Raw genomic sequence first — 24777 nt, 5'->3', positions numbered from 1 at the left:
AGTAATAAAAAGAATGGGGGAGAGAGAGAAATAGAGTAAGATAGAGGGAGAGGGAGGGGCTGGGAAGAAGGAGAGAGAAATGGATGAATAGAGACAGTATGGACTGGTGCAGGGTGCAGCACCATGAAGGGGGCACTCCTTCGGGCACACACCGGCGCTCTGTACCCACCACCCCTCCATGGGAGCCCAGACTGCAGGAATGCCAGGGCTGCAGCCATTCTGTGGGCTGCTCTGTCGCTTTGCATATCAATGAGCCCAGTGCTTTCTATAAGCACCTTAACGGAACAAGTTTCCCTTTGTGAGTCAACAGACCACTATTCAGATCAGACAGAAGGGTTGAGGAGGGTTGAGGAGAATTCTGTCTGTCTGTCTGTCTGTCTGTCTGTCTGTCTGTCTGTCTGTCTGTCTGTCTGTCTGTCTGTCTTTCATATGATCTACAGTGCTTTCGGGAAAGTATTCAGACCCCTTCCCTTTTTCAACATTTTGTTACGTTACAGCCTTTTTCTAAAATTGATTAAATGAAACATTTTCCTCATCAATACCCAATAATGACAAAGCAAAAACAATTTTTTAGAATATTTTGAAAATGTATTAAAATTAAAAATCAAAAATACCTTATTTACATAAGTATTCAGACCCTTTGCTATGAGACTCAAAATTCAGGTGCATCTTGTTTCCACTGATCATCCTTGAGATGTTTCTACAACTTGATTGGAGTCCACCTGTGGTAAATTCAATTGATTGGACATGATTTGGAAAGGCACACACCAACATGTCTATTTAAGGTCCACAGTTGACAGTGCATGTCAATGCAAAAACCAAACCATGAGGTCGAAGGAATTGTTCGTAGAGCTCCGAGACAGGATAGTGTTGAGTAACAAATCTGCGGAAGGGTACCAAAACATTTCTGTAGCTTTGAAGGTCCCCAAGAACACAGTGGCCTCCATCATTCTTAAATGGAAGAAGTTTGGAACCACCAAGACTCTTCCTAGAGCTGACCGCCCAGCCAAACTGAGCAATCGAGGAAGAATGGCTTAGGTCAGGGAGGTGACCAAGAACCTGATGGTCACTCTGACAGAGATCCAGAGTTCTTCTGTGGAGATGAGAGAACCTTCCAGAAGGACAACCATCTCTGCAGCACTCCACCAATCAGGCCTCTATGGTAGAGTGGCCAGTGGCATCAGAGCCAGATCGAATCTCCTGCGTTGGACGAATGGTTTAAGCGCTCGGAGGAGACCTGGGACGCCGCCCATTTGCACCTGCAACGGGCCGTGAGGCGGCAGAAGGCGACCGCCACCGCAGTGAGGCCCCGGTGTTCACACCGAGGGACCGGGTCTGGCTCTCAACCCGAAACCTGCCCCTCCGCCTACCCTGCCGGAAGCTGGGTCCGCGGTTTGTGGGAAAGTCCTGAGGAGACTGAACGAGGTATGCTACAGGTTACAGCTTCCCCCAGATTACCATATTAGTCCCTCGTTCCATGTGTCTCTCCTCAGGCCGGTGGTGGCTGGTCCACTCCAGGAGTCTGAGGTGTGGATGGTTCCTCCGCCGACTCTGGACATCGACGGGGCCCCGGCGTATGCTTTTCGAGCCATCCTGGACTTGAGGCGTCGGGCGAGGGGCCTTCAGTTCCTCGTGGAGTGGGAGGGATACGGTCCGGAGGAGAGATGCTGGGTGCCGGTGGAGGACGTCTTTGACCCTTCGTTGCTGCGGGAGTTCCACCGTCTCCATCCGGATCGCCCTGCGCCTCGTCCTCCGGGTCGTCCCCGAAGTCGGTGTCAGCACGCTGCTGGAGCCACGCGTCAAGGGCGGGTACTGTCATGACTTCCACCGAAGTCGATCCCTCTCCTTGTTCGGGCGGCGTTCGGCGGTCGACGTCACCGGCCTTCTAGCCATCGCCGATCCACTTTTCATTTTCCATTTGTTTTGTCTTTGGTTTCAATCCCCCAATTACTTGTTCATTATTTAACCCTCTGTTCCCCCATGTTTGTTTGTGAGTAATTGTTTGTATGTATACGGTCCGTTATGTGGGCTCGCTTTATTGTATTGTATTTGGTCTATTTCTGAGTAAATTACATTTATTTACTCATATCTGCTATCCTGCGCCTGACTCCTCTACACAAGCTACACACAGACCTCAGTACACCAGGCTAGCCATCACAAAGAAACCTTTATCCCCTCAGAGGACAGGACACAGGATACTGCAGCACATACGACACGTGCTGAGAGTACCTAGAGTACACAGACATGGTGGCAGGATACACACAGGATACACACTGCAGTAGACACACACACACACACTAAGGGTCAAACCATTGGTCGACATGTGAATACAGATTCATGACTGCTGGGAAGCTATTATAGGTTACTTTGGTATAAGTATGCTGAATTAGACAAGTATTCTGCTTTGGGGAGTCTTTGATAAAACATGAAATACAATTTAAGTTATCCAGTATGCTTTTAGTGCAATACTGGCAGTGTACTGTATACAAATGATGCCGAGACCCCATACCGAGAACAAAATACTATTACGTGTTCCTCTTCTTACTCCCTCTCCCTTAGCTCTGGTGTAGATTTAATGGAGTATCGCCACAACATATTTTACACCATCTTCAACATTCCACCGGTTGGGTGGTTTTAACTCATAACAAAAAAGGCCGGGCTCTTACAGTAGGACAAATAATATACATTTTTTAAACGTAACCTTTATTTAACTAGGCAAGTCATTTAAAAATAAATTCTTAGTTACAATGATGGCCTAACTGCCTTGTTCAGGGGCAGAACAACAGATTTTTACCTTGTCAGCTCAGGGATTCGATCTGACAACCTTTCAATTACTGGCCCGATGCTCTAACCACTAGGCTACCTGCACTGGGCCTGTGATCACCCCCCCCCCCCCCCCCCCCTTGTCTACACAGTCTTTTTTCATTATGATCTAAAAGGCAAAAGTGGTCCTACATCAGCACTCATACTCTAATAGGCTTTATTAATACAGCCCTGGGCTCTATTGATGGATTTCTACCACTCTGGAGTCAGGACAGTTGTTAATCTCACTTTAATAATGTATACATACTGTTATCCATTTCATATGTATATACAGTATTCTAGTCAAGGCCTATCCTATTTTATTGCTGTACATATACTATTCTATCCACATATTCTTCAGATACTATATATTTTTAGATTTGCGTGTATTGTTTTTTATTGTTAGATATTACAGTCCTGTTGGAGCTAGGAACATAAGCATTTCTCTACACCTGCAATAAGATCTGTTAAACATGTGTATGCGACCAATAACATTTGATTTGATTTATTTGTCCGAGAAATTGCCAATTGAATTAAGTGTGGCATTTAAGACCGTCGCTCAGCTACACACCATAGATTAATTCCACAGATTGATGTGAAGTCAATTGAATGCTCTGAGTCTAAAGTTACAGTGGCTGATGTTTTGTATTACAGAGCTGTGATGAGTTAAGCTCTCACATGCACACACACACACACAGAGGCCTTGAGACTGGAACTGTTGGAGCAGATCAATACACGGTAGAGCTGAAACCTTCGTCATCACACCTCCTTTGTCAGTCAGTGAATATTTTTGTTAGTTCTGTTGAAGATTGCAAAGGAGTCAACTGGAAGAAGATGAGACAGCTTTCCCGTGATAGTTGGTTCAGATGAAACTGTTAGTTTGTGTCCAGAAACATACAGTTCAAGGAGAGTATGTTTTTAAGGACACACTCTCACATACTTTTTCTCTCTCTCACACACACACACCCTTTGCAGTAACAGTACCTTTTAGTGTTGGTCAGGGATGGTATGTTCAGTGTTCAAGCCCCTTTATTAAGTTGTCAGTCATGTGTCAGTCTTAGCTCTGACACAAGAATGGAAAAGTCAAATCAATGCAGCTGTCGCCGTGTACCGCTAGGGTGTTTCTTGCGGTGGCTGTGGAGTTAACGCTAGTAGCTAAAACAATGGAAAGTGCGTTGTCACGTTCCTGACCTATTTCTGTTAGTTTGTTGTATGTGTTAGTTGGTCAGGACGTGAGTTTGGGTGGGCATTCTATGTTTTCTGTTTCTATGTTGGTTTAAGGGTTGCCTGGTATGGCTCTTAATTAGAGGCAGGTGTTTGGCGTTCCTCTAATTGAGAGTCATATTTAGGTAGGTTGTTTCACAGTGTTCGGTGTGGGTGGTTGTCTCCTGTGTCAGTGTTTGTCGCACCATACGGGACTGTTCGGTTTGTTTTGTACATCGTCATTTTGTGTAGTCTTTTTTCCCTGTTCGTGCGTTCTTCGTGTTTAATGTAAGTTCGTCGTCCAGGTCTGTCTACTCCGTTTGTTGTTTTGTTAGTTATAGTGAAGTTTGTGTTTTTTTCGTCTTTTCTTTAAATAAATTATGTGTTCACAACCCGCTGCGCCTTGGTTCCATCAATACTCCTCCTCTTCGGTTGAAGGGGAGGAGGACCAGCGTTACAGAACCACCCACCAATCCAGAATCAAGCAGCGGTATAATCGGGTTAAGGGACAGCGCATGAAGGAGGAATGGACTTGGGAGGATGTTTTGGACGGGAAAGGTTGCTACACATGGGAGGAGATCCTGGCTGGAAGGGATCACCTCCCATGGGAACAGCTGGAGGCACTGAGGAGAGCAGAGGCAATCGGAGAAGGGAACCGGCGTTATGAGGGGACGCGTCTTGCACGGAAGCCCGAAAAGCCCGTGAGTACTACCCAAAACTTTCTTGGGGGGGGCTAAGAGGTAGTGGGCCAAGGGCAGGTAGGAGACCTGCGCCCACTTACCAGGCTAACCGTGGAGAGCGGGAGTACGGGCAGACACCGTGTTACGCAGTAGAGCGCATGGTGTCTCCTGTACGTGTGCATAGCCCAGTGCGGGTTATTCCACCTCCCCGCACTGGTAGGGCTAGATTGAGCATTGAGCCAAGTGTCATGAAGCCGGCTATACATATCTGGCCAACAGTACGTCTCCTTGGGCCGGCTTACATGGCACCAGCCTTACGCATGGTGTCCCCGGTTCGCCTACATAGCCCGGTGCGGGTTATTCCACCTCCCCGCACTGAAGGTTGGGCAGGCTCAATGCTCAAGGGAGCCAATACGCCTGCACGGTCCGGTATTTCCGGCGCTACCTCCCAGCCCCAGCCCAGTACCACCAGTGCCTACACCACGCACCAGGCTTCCAGTGCGTTTTCAGAGCCCTGTTCCTCCTCCACGCACTCTCTCTATGGTGCGTGTCTCCAGCCCAGTGCCTCCAGTTCCGGCACCACGCACTAAGCCACCTGTGTGTCTCCAGAGCCCTGTACACACTGTTCCTTCTCCCCGTACTCGTCCTGAGGTGCGTGCCCTTAGCTTGGTACCACCAGTGCCGGTACCACGCACTAGGCCTATAGTGCGCTTTGAGAATTCAGTGTGCCCTGTCCCTGCTCCCCGCACTAGGCTTGAAGTGCGTGTCTCCAGTCCGGTGCCTCCAGTTTCGGCACCACGCACCAGGCCTACAGTGCGTCTCAGCCGGCCAGAGTCTGCCGTCTGCCCAACGGCGCCTGAACTGTCCGTCTGCCAAGCGCCGCATGAACTGCCCGTCTGCCATGAGCCTACAGAGCCTTCCGCCAGACAGGAGCAGCCAAAGCCTTCCGCCAGACAGGATCAGTCTGAGCCATCCGTCTCCGCAGCGCCATCTGAGCCATCCGTCTCCCCAGCGCCATCTGAGCCATCCGTCTCCCCAGCGCCATCTGAGCCATCCGTCTCCCCAGCGCCGTCTGAGCCATCCGTCTGTCCCAAGCCATTAGAGCCGCCCGTCTGTCCCGAGCCGTCAGAGCCGTTAGTCAGTCAGGAGCCGCTAGAGCCATTCGTCAGTCAGGATCTGCCAGAGCCGCCAACCAGACAGGATCTGCCAGAGCCGCCAACCAGACAGGATCTGCCAGAGCCGCCAACCAGAGAGGATCTGCCAGAGCCGCCAACCAGACAGGATCTGCCAGAGCCGCCAACCAGACAGGATCTGCCAGAGCCGCCAACCAGACAGGATCTGCCAGAGCCGTCAGCGAGCCATGAGCGTCCAGAGCCGTCAGCCAGCCATGAGCGTTCAGAGCCGTCAGCCAGCCATGAGCGTCCAGAGCCGTCAGCCAGCCATGAGCGTCCAGAGCCGTCAGCCAGCCTTGAGCGTCCAGAGCCGTCAGCCAGCCATGAGCGTCCAGAACCGTCAGCCAGCCATGAGCGTCCAGAGTCGCCAGCCAGTCATGAGCTGTCCCTCAGCCCAGAGCGGCTATTTATCCAGAACTGCCCCTCAGTCCAGAGCTGTCTCTCTGTCCGGAGCTGCCTTTCAGTCCGGAGTTGCCCCTCTATCCTGAGCTACCTCTCTATCCTGAGCTATCCCTCTGTCCTGAGCTCTCCCTCTGTCCTGAGCTATCCCTCTGTCCTGAGCTATCCCTCTGTCCTGAGCTATCCCTCTATCCCAGTGCTGCCCCTTGTGTCGATGTTACCCAAAAGATTTAGTGGGTGTAATATGAGGGTGGTCATTTGTAGGGGAGATGTAAGCTGGGATTGACTATGGTGGGGTGGGGACCTCGCCCTGAGCCTGAGCCACCACCGTGGTCAGATGCCCACCCAGACCCTCCCCTAGACTTTGTGCTGGTGCGCCCGGAGTTCGCACCTTATGGGGGGGGGGGTTATGTCACGTTCCTGACCTATTTCTGTTAGTTTGTTGTATGTGTTAGTTGGTCAGGATGTGAGTTTGGGTGGGCATTCTATGTTTTCTGTTTCTATGTTGGTTTAAGGGTTGCCTGGTATGGCTCTTAATTAGAGGCAGGTGTTTGGCGTTCCTCTAATTGAGAGTCATATTTAGGTAGGTTGTTTCACAGTGTTCGGTGTGGGTGGTTGTCTCCTGTGTCAGTGTTTGTCGCACCATACGGGACTGTTCGGTTTGTTTTGTACATCGTCATTTTGTGTAGTCTTTTTTCCCTGTTCGTGCGTTCTTCGTGTTTAATGTAAGTTCGTCGTCCAGGTCTGTCTACTCCGTTTGTTGTTTTGTTAGTTATAGTGAAGTTCGTGTTTTTTTCGTCTTTTCTTTAAATAAATTATGTGTTCACAACCCGCTGCGCCTTGGTTCCATCACTACTCCTCCTCTTCGGTTGAAGGGGAGGAGGACCACCGTTACATGCGTATTGAGCAAATATCAGATACAAACAGGTATCTTGAATTCACAGTATTTCATTTGTAGCAGAGAGAATGGATATTCTCTCATATAACATTTTTAATTATATAACATCTCAGTTGGTTCTAAGGTTCCTTTCTAATTCTTTCTAATCTTTCTTTTCAGGGCTTTTTCGGTGTTCACACAGACCTGATTCACAAGTATGGGAGAGTATGTGGGTAAGTGACTGACTGACACTGCAGTTACATCACACCAAACCCAAGTGACTACAGGACACTGTATTTGACTTGTCTCATCCAGCATCTGACCCATCGTCTGATAGACATACAGTTGAAGTCGGAAGTTTACATATACCGTAGCCAAATACATTTAAACTCAGTTTTTCACTGACATTTAATCCTAGTAACAATTCCCTGTCTTAGGTCAGTTAGGATCACCACTTTATTTTAAGAATGTGAAATGTCAGAATAATAGTAGAGAGAATGATTTATTTCAGCTTTTATTTCATTCATCACATTCCCAGTGGGTCAGAAGTTTACACTCAATTAGTATTTGGTAGCATTACCTTTAAATTGTTGAACTTGGGTCAAACGTTTCAGGTAGCCTTCCACAAGCTTCCCACAATAAGTTGGGTGAATTTTGGCCCATTCCTCCTGACAGAGCTGGTGTAACTGAGTCAGGTTTGTAGGCCTTTTTGCTCGCACACGCTTTTTCAGTTCTGCCCACAAATTTTCTATGGGATTGAGGTCAGGGCTTTGTGATGGCCACTCCAATACCTTGACTTTGTTGTCCTTAAGCCATTTTGCCACGACTTTGGAAGTATGCTTGATGCCATTGTCCAACTTGGAAGTCCCATTTGCGACCAATCTTTAACTTCCTGACTGATATCTTGAGATGTTGCTTCAATATATCCACATAATTTTCCTTCCTCGTGATGCCATCTATTTTGTGAAGTGCACCAGTCCGTCCTCTTCCTTGCTGTGCGGCCTTTCAGGTTATGTCGATATAGGACTCGTTTTACTGTGGATATAGATACTTTTGTACCTGTTTCCTCCAGCATCTTCACAAGGTCCTTTGCTGTTGTTCTGGGATTGATTTGCACTTTTCTAGGAGACAGAATGCGTCTCCTTCCTGAGCGGTACGATGGCTGCGTGGTCTCATGGTGTTTATACCTGCGTACTATTGTTTGTACAGATGAACGTGGTACCTTCAGGCATTTGGATATTGCTCCCAAGGATGAACCAGACTTGTGGAGGTCTGCTATTTTCTTTCTGAGGTCTTGTCTGATTTCTTTTGATTTTCCTATGATGTCAAGCAAAGAGGCACTGAGTTTGAAGGTAGGCCTTGAAATACATCCACAGGTACACCTCTAATTGACTCAAATTATATCATTTAGCCTATCAGAAGCTTCTAAAGCCATGACATCATTTTCTGGAATTTTCCAAGCTGTTTAAAGGCACAGTCAACTTAGTGTATGTGAACTTCTGACCCACTGGAATTGTGATACAGTGAATTATAAGTGAAATAAGCTGTCTGTAAACAATTGTTGGGAAAATGTATTGTGTCATGCACAAAGTAGATGTCCTAACCGACTTGCCAAAACTCTAGTTTGTTAACAAGAAATTTGTGGAGTAGTTGCCAAACGATTTTTAATGACTCCAACCTAAGTGTATGTAAACTTCCGACTGTATGTGTTAGAAGTATCAGTGAAGCTGGGAAAAATGTATCATGGTCCCAGATCTGCTTGTCCATGTCTTGCCAAATAATGGTGTGTGACAATGACCATCGGAGTTGGCAAGACATCACAAACTGATCTGGGACCAGGCTAATGGAAAGCAACACCATGAGATCCTGGTAGGCTTATTCCAATGCATTACCCCACGAAGATCAACAGGGAATCAGTAGATAGAGTGAACACATATCAATTCCTAGTAATCAAGATAGACAATAACTTGAAACACAATGACTGTGTGTGCCCTTGCATAGGCAAAGAAACTACAAGAGAGATTTTAATTATTTTCGCAAACTGAACCATTTTAATGTTGATCGCCATATCTTTCAGCTGTTTTATAAATCTGTCCTACAGTGTCTGGTTCTTTGTTCTGATATACATGTTTGGAAACATGCGAGTTCAAGACCAAATAGAGATGCAGCGCTTGATCAAGACGGCGGGAATAGACCAAGAAGTGGTATAGACCAAGAATCAGCCAACAGGCTATGCACAAAACTTGTCTTCCAAAAACTAGACAAAATATTACAGGACGGTACACATCCCCTTCACTCAAGTCTCAGTCGTAGCAGCAACCTGACTAGGGGAAGAATACTTCTTCAGAAAAAGCCAAGGATGAACAGATATTTTTACAGTTTTAGTAATTTAGCAGACACTCTTATCCAGAGCAATTTACAGAAGCAGTTAGGGTTAAGTGTCTTGCTCAAGGGCACATTGACAGATTTTTCACCTAGTCGACTCGGTGAAAGGAGTGTACAGTAAATACGTACTGCACTTACTGGAAATATGTGGCCTATTGCATTTTCATATTCATTGAGTGTATTCTGTGTTTTTATGTTTTATGTACTTTGTCTTTTTAGGCACATGACGACACGAATTTCCCCCTGGTGGGATAATAAAATTGATCTCATCTAGATGTGCTGCTAGATTATCTCTGGGTTGATTATACAGGCCTGCTTATAGATGGCAGATTTTCTTCTTAATAGCACATCAAAGGGAATAGGCTACTGAGTTTCTGTGTGTATTTGAGAAAAATAAATAAAAGAGTGGAGTAGAGCAGGGAAAATTGGGTTTGCCATGGCTAGATTTCGTGCCTAGACCAGAAAAGAGAAGTCAGAATGTGTGGATATATGCCAAAAGGCATTACTACAGCCTTCAGTAAGAGTAGTCCACTAGCGTTTTTTTTTAGAGAGGCTCATGGCACATTTATTGAACCCCCTTCGTCTCCCAGAACACTCCTCCTCTATGAATTTATCAAAGTTCAACGCTTTCAGTGGTTGTTAGAGAGAAATCTTTCAAAGTTTCTTTATTTTTACATCAGAAATAATATCAAATACAGTATACATAACATGCTGACTAGACTGGGCATGCGCGCATGTTGATTTTGTCCACCCACACCAGACGCGATCAGGACACGCAGGTTGAAATATCAAAGCAAACTCTGAACCAACTATATTAATTTGGGGACAGGTCGAAACACATGAAACATGCATGGCCATTTAGCTAGCTAGCTGCTGTTGCTAGCTAATTTGTCCTGGGATATTAACATTGGGTTGTTATTTTACCTGAAATGCACTTTGTAGAATTTTCATCCATTTTGAGTGACACAAAATTGTGTTCTCCACTCCGACAATTAATCCCCAGATAAAAGGGGAAATCTAATTCATTTCTAGTAATCTCTTCTTCTTTTTCTTCTTCTTCTTCTGTGGACTTTATATGTAGGTTGCTAACCAACTTTAAGGTGCATTACCACCACTAACTGGACTGGAGTGTGGACCTCAGAAAATCTTTCAATCTCCACTTGGGTATATGCGCCTAAAAACCAATGAGGAAATGGGAGAGGTGGGACTTGCAGCGCATCAAGTGTAAAAAATAGAACCAAGTTCTATTTTAGCGCCTGGCTAGCCAGACTCTTCTTGATGCGCGCTAGCAGTTTGGATTAATTATTGAATAACGTGTGTGTACATTTATTTTGCAATGAGTGTGCAATCATACAACGTGAGCGGTGTGGTCAGCATGTAAGATACCTAATGGACAATCTACAACAACAAAAAATAAAAATACGTTTCTCTGCTAGCAAAATTCACCATGACTATGGTCAGGCAGAAATATGTGTGCTTTTAATTTATTTTGGATACTTAAATACAGCAGTACCTCACAATGTCAGGAGAAGGTATATAGTTAGGAGTTAGAATAAAATGTAATAGGATCTCTATAGGTGAAACTACATCATAACTATACAAACACACAAATGTAATAAGGTTCCCTCTGCGTTCATGTATTTGTATAGTAATGATGTTGCCACAATATCCACCGGTTGGTGATGAAACTATACAAACTGTCATAACTCTGCTGTGACATCGGAAGGATCAGGTTACAGTGGTTCCGCTCTACAGTATGCTCTCTCTCCTAGAGGGGGAGAGCCTGAAGTCGGCTGTTTTATGACGGTCATAAAATAGGCTGGAAATGGTTCAACTTTGAGACTATCAATCACTACAGAATAAAAGTAAATCCTAGACTAGTCTGCAGCTGGAAATTACGTAAGTCTAGTATGAGTATACCGACAACCGCTGTACGCCTGACCATCTGTACGCCTGACATGTCCATTACAACAGACACTATCCAGAGCTGCTAAGAAAGCGACAACTACGAAAGACGTTGTGACTTCTGGGGAAGTTAACCAGAGACTCTCTGATGAAATTACTCTCCAGCAGACGGAGCGGCGATTCCAAAAGATAAGACAACAACAACATACGGGCGTAAATATATACATTGCAATTATTTTCACGTTCACGTGCAAAGGATTAGCATTTTAATGAATATAATTATCAACTGTATGTAGTGAATCCATTTTGTATTTCCTGCTCTTTCTGTCCCCACCCCTTTCCATGATCTACCAAGCCGTCATACCAGTTTAGCCTACTAGGGATTTATCAATGCATTGTGTTAGTAACCAATAACTATATTGTTTGTTTATGTAATTCTGTGATTTGATTAGTTAGTAAATAAATAATTAAGCCAATTTGCATATCGCTGAGTCATTATGGAAACTAGGGTTCGTGCAGATATCCAAGGCTTTGCGACGTTCAGTAATGAGAACTGATGAGGTAATAATGATACATTAATAGAAGACTAATCAATAAGATATGAAAATATCTGAAGAGTCGATTCTGGAAATAGAGACTATAAACATTTTCCCGTGGTGCCCCGACTTCCTAGTTAATTAAAGTTTACATGATTAGTTTAATCACGTAATAATAATTACACATAGAGAATTGATTTGATAAAATTACAGTCTTCACATTTAGATACGACAAAACACACTAGCACACAGTTTACGACTAGTTGGTCTGAGTAGCCAGGCCACTGTGGTGATTATGTTACCCATGCAGGTTACGGAATGGAGCTCCCTCTGGGCCAGACAAAAAAAATATACCTGTCCAGTGTGACAGGTGCATTCATAAACAGACACATAGAGTGTTAATGACCGACTGTTTTAAAAGGGGGTCAGAATCTCCCCTCTGATACTGCCAGACCTTTACCCCGTATTATTTAAACCCTGCTACACTGGATGAAGGGGTGCACTGGTAAATGTGTAGTTACATTAAATCAAATCAAATAAATGTATATAGCCCTTCTTACATCAGCTGATATATCAAAGTGCTGTACAGAAACCCAGCCTAAAACCCCAAACAGCAAGCAATGCAGGTGTAGAAGCACGGTGGCTAGGAAAAACTCCCTAGAAAGGCCAAAACCTAGGAAGAAACCTAGAGAGGAACCAGGCTATGAGGGGTGGCCAGTCCTCTTCTGGCTGTGCCGGGTGGAGATTATAACAGAACATGGCCAAGATGTTCAAATGTTCATAAATGACCAGCATGGTCAAAAAATAATAATCACAGTGGTTGTCGAGAGTGCAGCAGGTCAGCACCTCAGGAGTAAATGTCAGTTGGCTTTTCATAGCCGATCATTAAGAGTATCTCTACCGCTCCTGCTGTCTCTAGAGAGTTGAAAACAGCAGATCTTGGACAGGTAGCACGTCTGGTGAACAGGTCAGGGTTCGATAGCCGCAGGCAGAGCAGTTGAAACTGGAGCAGCAGCACGGCCAGGTGGACTGGGGACAGCAAGGAGTCATCATGCCAGGTAGTCCTGAGGCATGGTCCTAGGGCTCAGGTCCTCCGAGAGAGAGAAAGAAAGAGAGAATTAGAGAGAGCATACTTAAATTCACACAGGACACCGGATAAGACAGGAGAAGTACTCCAGATATAACAAACTGACCCTAGCCCCCCGACACATAAACTACTGCAGCATAAATACTGGAGGCTGAGACAGGAGGGGTCAGGAGACACTGTGGCCCCATCCGATGATACCCCCGGACAGGGCCAAACAGGAAGGATATAACCCGACCTACTTTGCCAAAGCACAGCCCCCACACCACTAAAGGGATATCTTCAACCACCAACTTACCATCCTGAGACAAGGCCGAGTATCGCCCACAAAGATCTCCGCCACGGCACAACCCAAGTGGGGGGGGGGGGGCACAAACTCAGACAGGAATATCACGTCAGTGTCTCAACCCACTCAAGTGACGCACCCCTCCTAAGGACGGCATGAAAGAGCACCAGTAAGCCAGTGACTCAGCCCCTGTAATAGGGTTAGAGGCAGAGAATCCCAGTGGAGAGAGGGGAACCGGCCAGGCAGAGACAGCAAGGGCAGTTCGTTGCTCCAGAGCCTTTCCGTTCACCTTCACACTCCTGGGCCAGACTACACTCAATCATATGACCCACTGAAGAGATGAGTCTTCAGTAAAGGCTTAAAAGTTGAGACCGAGTCTGCGTCTCTCACATTGGGTAGGCAGACCATTCCATAAAAATTGAGCTCTGGGAGCTCTAGGAGAAAGCCCTGCCTCCAGCTGTTTGCTTAGAAATTCTAGGGACAATTAGTAGACCTGCGTCTTGTGACCGTAGCGTACGTGTAGGTATGTACGGCAGGACCTAATCGGAAGATAGGTAGGAGCAAGCCCATGTAATGCTTTGTAGGTTAGCAGTAAAAACTTGAAATCAGCCCTTGCCTTAACAGGAAGCCAGTGTAGGGAGGCTAGCACTGGAGTAATATGATAACATTTTTTGGTTCTAGTCAGGATTCTAGCAGCCGTATTTAGCACTAACTGAAGTTTATTTAGTGCTTTATCTGGGTAGCCGGAAAGTAGAGCAGTGCAGTAGTCTAACCTAGAAGTAGCAAAAGCATGGATACATTTTTCTGCATCATTTTTGGACATAAAGATTCTGATTTTTGCAATGTTACGTAGATGGAAAAAAGCTGTCATTGAAACAGTCTTGATATGTTAGTCAAAAGAGAGATCAGGGTCCAGAGTAACGCCGAGGTCCTTCACAGATTTATTTGAGACGACTGTACAACCATCAAGATACATTTTCAGATTCAACAGAAGATCTCTTTGTTTCTTGGGACCTAGAACAAGCATCTCTGTTTTGTCTGAGTTTAAAAGTAGAAAGTTTGCAGCCATCCACTTCCTTATGTCTGGCTTTTAGGGAGGGCAATTTTGGGGCTTCACCATGTTTCATTGAAATGTACAGCTGTGTGTCATCTGCATAGCAGTGAAAGTTAACATTATGTTTTCGAATGACATCCCCAAGAGGTAAAATATATAGTGAAAACAATAGTGGTCCTAAAACGGAACCTTGAGGAACACCGAAATGTACAGTTGATTTGTTAGAGGACAAACCATTCACAGAGACAAACTGATATCTTTCCGACAGATAAGATCTAAACCAGGCCAGAACTTGTCCGTGTAGACCAATTTGGGTTTCCAATCTCTCCAAAATAATGTGGTGATCGATGGTATCAAAGGCAGCACTAAGGTCGAGGAGCACGAGGACAGATGCAGAGCCTCGGTCTGACGGCATTAAAAGGTCATTTACCACCTTCACAAGTGCAGTCTCAGTGCTATGATGGGGTCTAAAAACAGACTGAAGCATTTCGTATACATTGTTTGTCTTCAGGAAGGCAGTGAGTTGCTGCCCAACAGCTTTTTCAACATTTTTAGAGGAATGGAAGATTCGATATAGGCCAATAGTTTTTTATATTTTCTGGGTCAAGGTTTGGCTTTTTCAAGAGAGGCTTTATTACTGCCACTTTTAGTGATTTTTGTACACATCCGGTGGATAGAGAGACATTTATTATGTTCAACATAGGAGGGCCGAGCACAGGAAGCAGCTCTTTCAGTAGTTTAGTTGGAATAGGGTCCAGTATGCATCTTGAAGGTTTAGAGGCCATGAATATTTTCATCATCGTGTCAAAAGATATAGTACTAAAACACTTGAGTGTCTCCCTTGATCTTAGGTCCTGGCAGAGTTGTGCAGACTCAGGTCAAGTGGGCTTTGGAGGAATACGCAGATTTAAAGAGAAGTCTGTAATTTGCTTTCTCATGATCATGATCTTTTCCTCAAAGAAGCTCATGAATTTATTACGGCTAAAGTGAAAGCCATCCTCTCTTGGGGAATGCTGCTTTTTAGTTAGCTTTGCGACAATACATTTAGGATTTCTTAGCCTTGGGACTGGGGACAAGACTAGGGCAAAATCTTCTCTAGATTACCCTCTTTTAGTGTCAACCAGAGACGGGACTTAACAAAATGGAGCTGTTGTGAGAGAGGATCTTCTCCTTTCTTTTAACCTCAGCTTTATAACACCAGGCATTAGCCCTCCTCTCAGCCTTGTGAAGAATCTCCTACAAGTCCTATAAGTCCTATACCTCCTATATACAGTGCATTCGGAAAGTATTCAGACCCGTACACTTTTTCCATATTTTGTTACATTACAGCCTTATTCTAAAATGTATTAAATTAAATGTTTTCCTCATCAATCTCCACACAATACACCATAATGACAAAGGGAAAACAGGTTTGCAAATGTACAATAAAAATAAAAAAGATTGATAAGTATTCAGACCATTTGCTCTGAGACTCAAAATTGAGCTCAGGTGCATCCTGTTTAATTGCAAAACAGTGTGTTTTAATCAATTATTTGGTGGCATGAATATATTTACTGATAAGGATATATTTTTTTATGTTTCACTATTTTTGTATTTATGAAATTCACTGAGGATGATGGTATTCCCTTTCCTCCTCTGAGGAGCCTCCACTGATGTGGGGAAGAAACAAGGTGAGATAGGACTGACTGACCGGTTAGTCAGTGTCTCCTGGCTAACATTGCAGTGAACTGAAGCAATTCTGAGAGTAACGACTAGACTAGAACAATAAAGAGTGGTACTGGAGAATACAAAAAATCCCTGACTCATTTAAACCCTGTGTTCTGTCAAGCACATGGCAGGTAGTGAGGGTTGTGTTAAACTTCCATTGTGAGACTCTTCTTCAGTATAGACTCCTCAACAGGTCTCATGTCTAAGTCTAAGGTGTGTGGGTGTGTTTTACGCTGCGACTTTGAGTATATTCCTCCCCAGGCCTCCTCTGTGATGATCACAACATTTGATTGGCATCCTGTTATTTATTGATGTTTGCCCTGCAGCTGTGTGTGTGTTTGTGTGTGTCTGTGCATGCTTGCTTCTGTGTATTTTTGTGTGTGTATGCATGTAAGGGAAGTCCCCCCCCAATTGTACAAAATAACATGGCAACTTATTGGCACCGAGCGGAGTATATACACGATGGACAAGTACACTACTTCTGGCGGTGTTTCATCCAAAGCTGATGGCAAATGCCATGCTGCAAATGAGCAGTGTAACACTCCAAAATTCCTATAGTGGGCGAATGTGTTCTATCTAAATTTTTCATAGGCTTTATGTAACGCAAGTCAAGACCCAAGAGTAAAATTTTGAGATTTTGAAAGTTTTGCCAAAAACTTCACCCCCTTAACCTGTCTAGGATCAGCGTGGCGCTAGCGGCACCCCCCCCCCCCCCACTGAAAAACCAGTGCCGCGAAATTCAAAAAAAATATTTTTTTTAAATATTTAACTTTCACACATTAAAGTCCAATACAGCTAATGAAAGACACAGATCTTATGAATCCAGTCAACATTTCCGATTTTTAAAATGTTTTACAGGGAAGACACAATATGTAAAGATGTACATCTATTACCTAAAAACACATTAGCATAATCCACCATCTTTTATTTGTCCACCAACACCAGTAGCCATCACCAATTCGGCTAAACTAAGATATTTATAGCCCCTAACCAACAAAAAAACTCATTAGATGACAGTCTGATAACATATTTATGGTATGGGATAGGTTTTGTTAGAAAAAAGTGCATATTTCAGGTATATGGCATAGTTTACAATTGCACCCACCATCACAAATGGACTAGAATAATTACAATGAGCAACGTGTTTACCTAACTACTAATCATCAAACATTTCGTAAAAATACACAGCATACACGAATCGAAAGACACAGATCCTGTGAATACAGACAATATTTCAGATTTTCTAAGTGTCTTACAGCGAAAACACAATAAATCGTTATATTAGCTTAGCACATAGCAATTAGCAGCCCAGCATTGATTCTAGCCAAAGTGAGCGATAAAAGTCAACATCGCCAAAAGATATTAATTTTTTCACTAACCTTCTCAGAATTCTTCCGATGACACTCCTGTAACATCACATTACAACATGCATATACAGTTTGATCGAAAATGTTTATATTTAGCCACCAAAATCATGGTTAGACAATGTGAAATGTAACTCAGCTGGTCAGAATTTGTCCTTGCGCCACTTAGACAGTGATCTACTCTTATACATAAATACTCATAAACGTGACTAAAAAATATAGGGTGGACAGGGATTGATAGACAATTTAATTCTTAATACAATTGCGTTATTACATTTTTTAATTTATCCTTACTTTTCAATACAGTTTGCGCCAAGCGAAGCTACGTCAAAAAACATGGCGTCCTAAGCCACTAAAATGTTTCGACAGAAACACGATTTATCATAATAAAAATGTCCTACCTTGAGCTGTTCTTCCATCAGTATCTTGGGCAAAGGATCCTTTCTTGGGAGAAATCGTCTTTTGGTGGAAAGCTGTCCTCTTGCCATGTGGAAATGTCAACTACGTTCGGGATGAACTGAAAAGCGTGCCCAACTTTTCACATCGTTGCAAAAATAAATGTCCCAAAATCGCACTAAACGGATATAAATTGCTATAAAACGCTTTAAATTAACTACTTTGTGATGTTTGTAACTCCTATAACGAGTGAAAAGATGACCGGAGAAATATAACAGGCTAAACTAACGCTTGGAACAGGAGAGGGTCGGTGTCTTCCACGCGCGTTACGCAGCTCCCAAAGAATGACTAGCTTCAGAGTTTTTTCATTTGTAGGGCCTGTGAACGCGCAATCGAGCCCGTTGGAATCGTCATCACGTAAAGGCATCCAGGGGAAGACGTAAGAAGTGTCCGTATAGTCATAGCAACGACAGTGCCCTTTTAACTGACTTCAGAAAAGTGGCCAACATTTCTCAAATCTGACTCCATGTCAGGGAAATTGCTGTAGAATGGGCTCTGTTCCACTTAGAGACAAAATTTCAACTCCTATAGAAACTATAGACTGTTTTCCATCCAATAATAATAATAATATGCATATTGTACGATCAAGGATTTTGTGGGAAGCCGTTTAAAAAATTAGCCACATTAGCATAAATAGTCTAAACAGCGCCCCCATCCCCAACAGGTTAATAAAAAAGTGCTTTCTGGACCGTTTTTCGAAATTCTTTCGAGTTTTATGTCAATTACACATGTGTAAGAACTATATGAAAATACTTTTTTCAAATTTTATTAACATAATTTTTTTGGATTTTTTTTTTTGAACTTAAGGTATATGTTTTGTGCATTTGGAATATGATTTCATAGGAAGTCAAAAATGTCAAAAATGTGGAAAAAACGTATCACCCCCTTAAAAAAGTGCTTTCTGGACCGTTTTTTGAAATTTTTTCGATTTTTAGGTCAATTACACATGTGTAAGAACTGTATGAAAATACATTAGTCACATTTTATTATCATAATTTTTTGTAAATGTTTATTTGAACCTAAGCAATATGTTTTGTGCATTTGGAATATGATTTCATAGGAAGTCAAAAGTCAAAAGTCAAAAATGTCAAAAATTTGGAAAAAACGTATCACCCCCTTAAAAGAGTGCTTTCTGGACCGTTTTTTGAAATTCTTTCGATTTTTAGGTCAATTACACATGTATAAGAACTGTATGAAGATACTTTAGTCACATTTTATTATCATAATTTTTTTTGAAATGTTTACTTGTACTTAACCTGTTGGGGATGGGGGCGCTGTTTAGACTATTTATGCTAATGTGGCTAATTTTTTAAACGGCTTCCCACAAAATCCTTGATCGTACAATATGCATATTATTATTATTATTGGATAGAAAACAGTCTATAGTTTCTATAGGAGTTGAAATTTTGTCTCTAAGTGGAACAGAGCCCATTCTACAGCAATTTCCCTGACATGGAGTCAGATTTGAGAAACGTTGGCCACTTTTCTGAAGTCATTTAAAAGGGCTCTGTCGTTGCTATGACTATACGGACACTTCTTACGTCTTCCCCTGGATGCCTTTACGTGATGACGATTCCAACGGGCTCGATTGCTCGTTCACAGGCCCTACAAATGAAAAAAACCTTTAGCTAGCAAGTCTTTTCTTGCTGCGTAACGCGCGTGGAAGACACCGACCCTCTCCTGTTCCAAGCGTTAGTTTAGCCTGTTATATTTCTCCGGTCATCTTTTCACTCGTTATAGGAGTTACAAACATCACAAAGTAGTTAATTTAAAGCGTTTTATAGCAATTTATATCCGTTTAGTGCGATTTTGGGACATTTATTTTTGCAACGATGTGAAAAGTTGGGCACGCTTTTCAGTTCATCCCGAACGTAGTTGACATTTCCACATGGCAAGAGGACAGCTTTCCACCAAAAGACGATTTCTCCCAAGAAAGGATCCTTTGCCCAAGATACTGATGGAAGAACAGCTCAAGGTAGGACATTTTTATTATGATAAATCGTGTTTCTGTCGAAACATTTTAGTGGCTTAGGACGCCATGTTTTTTGACGTAGCTTCGCTTGGCGCAAACTGTATTGAAAAGTAAGGATAAATTAAAAAATGTAATAACGCAATTGTATTAAGAATTAAATTGTCTATCAATCCCTGTCCACCCTATATTTTTTAGTCACGTTTATGAGTATTTATGTATAAGAGTAGATCACTGTCTAAGTGGCGCAAGGACGTTTTCTTTACCAGCTTGTCTACATTTCACATTGTCTAACCATGATTTTGGTGGCTAAATATAAACATTTTCGATCAAACTGTATATGCATGTTGTAATGTGATGTTACAGGAGTGTCATCGGAAGAATTCTGAGAAGGTTAGTGAAAAAATTAATATCTTTTGGCGATGTTGACTTTTATCGCTCACTTTGGCTAGAATCAATGCTGGGCTGCTAATTGCTATGTGCTAAGCTAATATAACGATTTATTGTGTTTTCGCTGTAAGACACTTAGAAAATCTGAAATATTGTCTGTATTCACAGGATCTGTGTCTTTCGATTCGTGTATGCTGTGTATTTTTACGAAATGTTTGATGATTAGTAGTTAGGTAAACACGTTGCTCATTGTAATTATTCTAGTCCATTTGTGATGGTGGGTGCAATTGTAAACTATGAAGTCTACCTGAAATATGCACTTTTTTCTAACAAAACCTATCCCATACCATAAATATGTTATCAGACTGTCATCTAATGAGTTTTTTTGTTGGTTAGGGGCTATAAATATCTTAGTTTAGCCGAATTGGTGATGGCTACTGGTGTTGGTGGACAAATAAAAGATGGTGGATTATGCTAATGTGTTTTTAGGTAATAGATGTACATCTTTACATATTGTGTCTTCCCTGTAAAACATTTTAAAAATCGGAAATGTTGACTGGATTCATAAGATCTGTGTCTTTCATTAGCTGTATTGGACTTTAATGTGTGAAAGTTAAATATTTAAAAAAAATATTTTTTTTGAATTTCGCGGCACTGGTTTTTCAGTGGGGGGAGGGGGGGGGGTGCCGCTAGCGCCACGCTGATCCTAGACAGGTTAAGGAATATGTTTTGTGCATTAGGAATATGATTTCATAGGAAGTCAAAAGTCAAAAATGTGAATAAATTAGAAAAAACTTATCAACCCCTTTAAAAAAGTGCTTTTTGGATTTCATAGTCAAAAATAACATTTTGTTTTTAAAAGGCCAAAATGAAGCATTTAAAACGGTTTTGAAAAATGACGCCTGGTAACCCAAAACATGAAACATAGAATATTTTTTGACTTTTTTTGGAAACCTCCTTAAATCACTCGGACCCCCATTGACTCGAGAAGAAAAAACAAAACAAAAATTCCAGAAGAAAAAACAGAATATTTTCTGACTTTTTTTGAAAACCTCCATAAATCACTCAGGCCAGCACACATTGATTTTTGCTCGTAGAATAGTGCTCCCAGAGCGGGTATGGAATTCTGGATGCCCCCTAAAAGCAATTTCAACCATGGCACCTGGTAACCCAAAAAATGAAACAGAATATTTTTTTACTTTTTTTGGAAACCTCCTTAAATCACTCAGGCCGGACCCCCATTGACACGAGAAGAAAAAACTAAACAAAAATTCCAGAAGAAAAAACAGAATATTTTCTGACTTTTTTTGAAAACCTCCATAAATCACTCAGGCCAGCACACATTGATTTTTGGCCGTGAATAGTGCTCCCAGAGTATGGAATTCTGGATGCCCCCTAAAAGCAATTTCAACCATGGCACCTGGTAACCCAAAAACAATACCAGGTGCACGAAAAGTTTGGACTTAGAATATTTTTTGAGTTTTTTGGACAAACTCCATAAATCACTCAGGCCATTGACTCGAGAAGAAAAAACATAAAATATTTTTAAGAAAAAACAGAATATTTTCTGACTTTTTTTGAAAACCTCCATAAATCACTCAGGCCAGCACCCATTGTTTTTTGCCCGTAGTATAGTGCTCCCAGAGTGGGTATGGAAGTCTGGATCCCCCCTAAAAGCATTTAAGGCTCTGTGTGTCTTTAAGCACCATATCCTTGCTGTGTGTGTGTGTGTGTGAGCTTTTCTTTGACATCTGTTTAGAGAAATGACTGATTTACAGTTCATGAAGGTTGCCTAATCACACACTTAAAGTTTTGGAAAGATCTGACTTTTTTAACCCTTTGAAACAGCACCTATGACCCCATTTTAAGGCACTTCCGGTTGGCACAGGAAGCTATAAGTAAACACCTATCCTGATCGGGGTATGCTTTTACAGAATCCTGAGTTTTAAGTCTATACGTTAACCTGTCTAGGATGAGGGTGCCGCTAGCGGCACTCTCCCCCCACCCCCACTGAAAAACCAGTGCCGCGAAATTCAAAAAATATATATTTTTTAAATATTTAACTTTCACACATTAAAGTCCAATACAGCTAATGAAAGACACAGATCTTGTGAATCCAGCCAACATGTCCGATTTTTAAAATGTTTTACAGGGAAGACACAATATGTAAAGATGTACATCTATTACCTAAAAACACATTAGCATAATCCACCATCTTTTATTTGTCCACCAACACCAGTAGCTATCACCAATTCGGCTAAACTAAGATATTTATAGCCCCTAACCATGAAAAAAACTCATCAGATGACAGTCTGATAACATATTTATGGTATGGGATAGGTTTTGTTAGAAAAAAGTGCATATTTCAGGTAGATGGCATAGTGTCACAGCTACTAGGAGTACTGGGTGGATGGAGTCAAACGCAGAGAGCAAGGTTAAGGAACGTGGATTTATTTCCAATGCACAGGGAAAAGATCATGCCCTAAAACATACGGGCGCATGAGAAAAGAAGTCCAAAAACACCGGACTAAACTGTTCCGAGGAAATACAAAATCCACTACACGATCCAACACCAACATAACAGAAAGTAAGCCCGCACAACAGCCAGCGGGCTACCTAACCTTATATAGCCTACCCACCAAACTAAACTCAAAACAGGTGCACCCAATCAGCCCAAACTAACAGAAACAAAAAGGAAAGAATCGATGGCAGCTAGTAGGCCGGTGACGACGACCGCCGAGCTCCGCCCGAACAGGAAGAGGCACCATCCTCGGCGGGATTCGTGACAGTACCCCCCCTCTGACGCGCGGCTCCCGCAGCGCGCCGACCCCGGCCTCGAGGACGACCCGGAGGGCGAGGCGCAGGACAATCCGGGTGGCGACGGTGGAAATCAGCCAAGAGGGAAGGATCTAAAATATCTTTCCCCGGTACCCAGCACCTCTCCTCCGGACCGTACCCCTCCCAGTCAACGAGGTACTGCAGGCCCCTCACCCGGTGTCTCGAGTCCAGAATAGCTCGTACAGCGTACGCCGGGGACCCCTCGATATCCAGAGGGGGCGGAGGGACCTCCGGCACCTCACCTTCCTGAAGGGGACCAGCTACCACCGGCCTGAGGAGAGACACATGAAACGAGGGGTTAATACGATAGTAAGAAGGGAGTTGTAATCTATAACACACCTCGTTTATCCTCCTCAGGACTTTAAATGGCCCCACACACTGCGGCCCCAACTTCGGGCAGGGCAGGCGGAGGGGCAGGTTTCGGGTCGAGAGCCAGACCCTGTCCCCTGGTGCGAACACAGGGGCCTCACTGCGGTGGCGGTCAGCGCTCCTCTTCTGTCGCTCACTGGCCTGCCTGAGAGAGGCCTGGACTGCCCGCCAGGTCTCTCTAGAGTGCTGGACCCACTCCTCCACCGCAGGAGCTTCGGTCTGGCTCTGATGCCACGGAGCCAGGACCGGCTGGTACCCCAATACGCACTCAAATGGCGACATGTTAGTTGAGGAGTGGCGGAGTGAGTTCTGGGCCAACTCTGCCCACGGGACGTACCTTGCCCATTCTCCAGGCCGGTCCTGGCAATACGACCTCAGAAACCTACCCACTTCCTGGTTCACTCTTTCCACCTGCCCATTACTTTCAGGGTGATACCCAGAGGTAAGGCTGACCGAGACCCCCAGACGCTCCATAAACGCCCTCCATACCCGGGACGTGAACTGGGGACCTCGATCAGATACGATGTCCTCCGGCACCCCGTAGTGCCGGAAGACGTGGGTAAAGAGAGCCTCCGCAGTCTGTAGGGCCGTAGGGAGACCAGGCAATGGAAGGAGACGACAGGACTTAGAAAACCGATCCACAACGACCAAAACGGTAGTGTTCCCCTGAGAGGGGGGAAGATCAGTCAGGAAATCTACCGATAAATGAGACCATGGCCGTTGTGGAACCGGGAGGGGTTGTAACTTCCCTCTCGGCAGGTGCCTAGGAGCCTTACTCTGTGCGCATACCGAGCAGGAAGAGACATAGAGTCTCACGTCCTTAGCCAAGGTGGGCCACCAGTATTTCCTCCTAAGATCCCGCACTGTTCTCTCAATCCCCGGATGACCCGAAGAAGGTAGTGTATGAGCCCACCGAATCAAACGATCACGAACACCAAGCGGTACGTACCTAAGGCCAGTTGGACACTGGGATGGCACAGGTTCTACCCTTAACGCCCGCTCGATGTCCGCGTCCACCTCCCATACCACCGGGGCCACCAGACACGAGGCTGGAAGGATGGGAGTCGGATCGATGGACCGGTCATCCGTGTCATAAAGACGTGACAGCGCGTCGGCCTTAGTGTTAAGGGAACCTGGTCGGTAAGAGATCGTAAATCTAAAACGAGTAAAGAACATGGCCCACCTAGCTTGACGTGGACTCAGTCTCTTCGCCTCTCGGATATACTCCAGATTTCGGTGGTCAGTCCAGATGAGAAAAGGGTATTTGGCCCCCTCAAGCCAGTGTCTCCACACCTTCAGGG

The 24777-nt window shown here is 43.9% G+C and overlaps 1 protein-coding gene across 5 annotated transcripts in view; it reads left to right on the top strand.

Annotated features, from left to right (window-relative positions):
- Window positions 1–24777, top strand: part of LOC129862366 (thromboxane-A synthase-like) — a 288038-nt gene that overhangs the window by 42819 nt on the left and 220442 nt on the right. For all 5 annotated transcript variants that reach the window (XM_055933920.1, XM_055933924.1, XM_055933921.1 and 2 more), the window contains one exon: window positions 7314–7366. In XM_055933920.1, coding sequence (XP_055789895.1) covers window positions 7314–7366 — 53 coding nt within the window. The remainder of the gene's footprint in view (window positions 1–7313; window positions 7367–24777) is intronic.

This window comes from Salvelinus fontinalis, chromosome 9 (assembly GCF_029448725.1).
Source record: "Salvelinus fontinalis isolate EN_2023a chromosome 9, ASM2944872v1, whole genome shotgun sequence".
Taxonomy (NCBI): domain Eukaryota; kingdom Metazoa; phylum Chordata; class Actinopteri; order Salmoniformes; family Salmonidae; genus Salvelinus; species Salvelinus fontinalis.
This window is presented reverse-complemented; position numbering and strand designations above follow the sequence as displayed.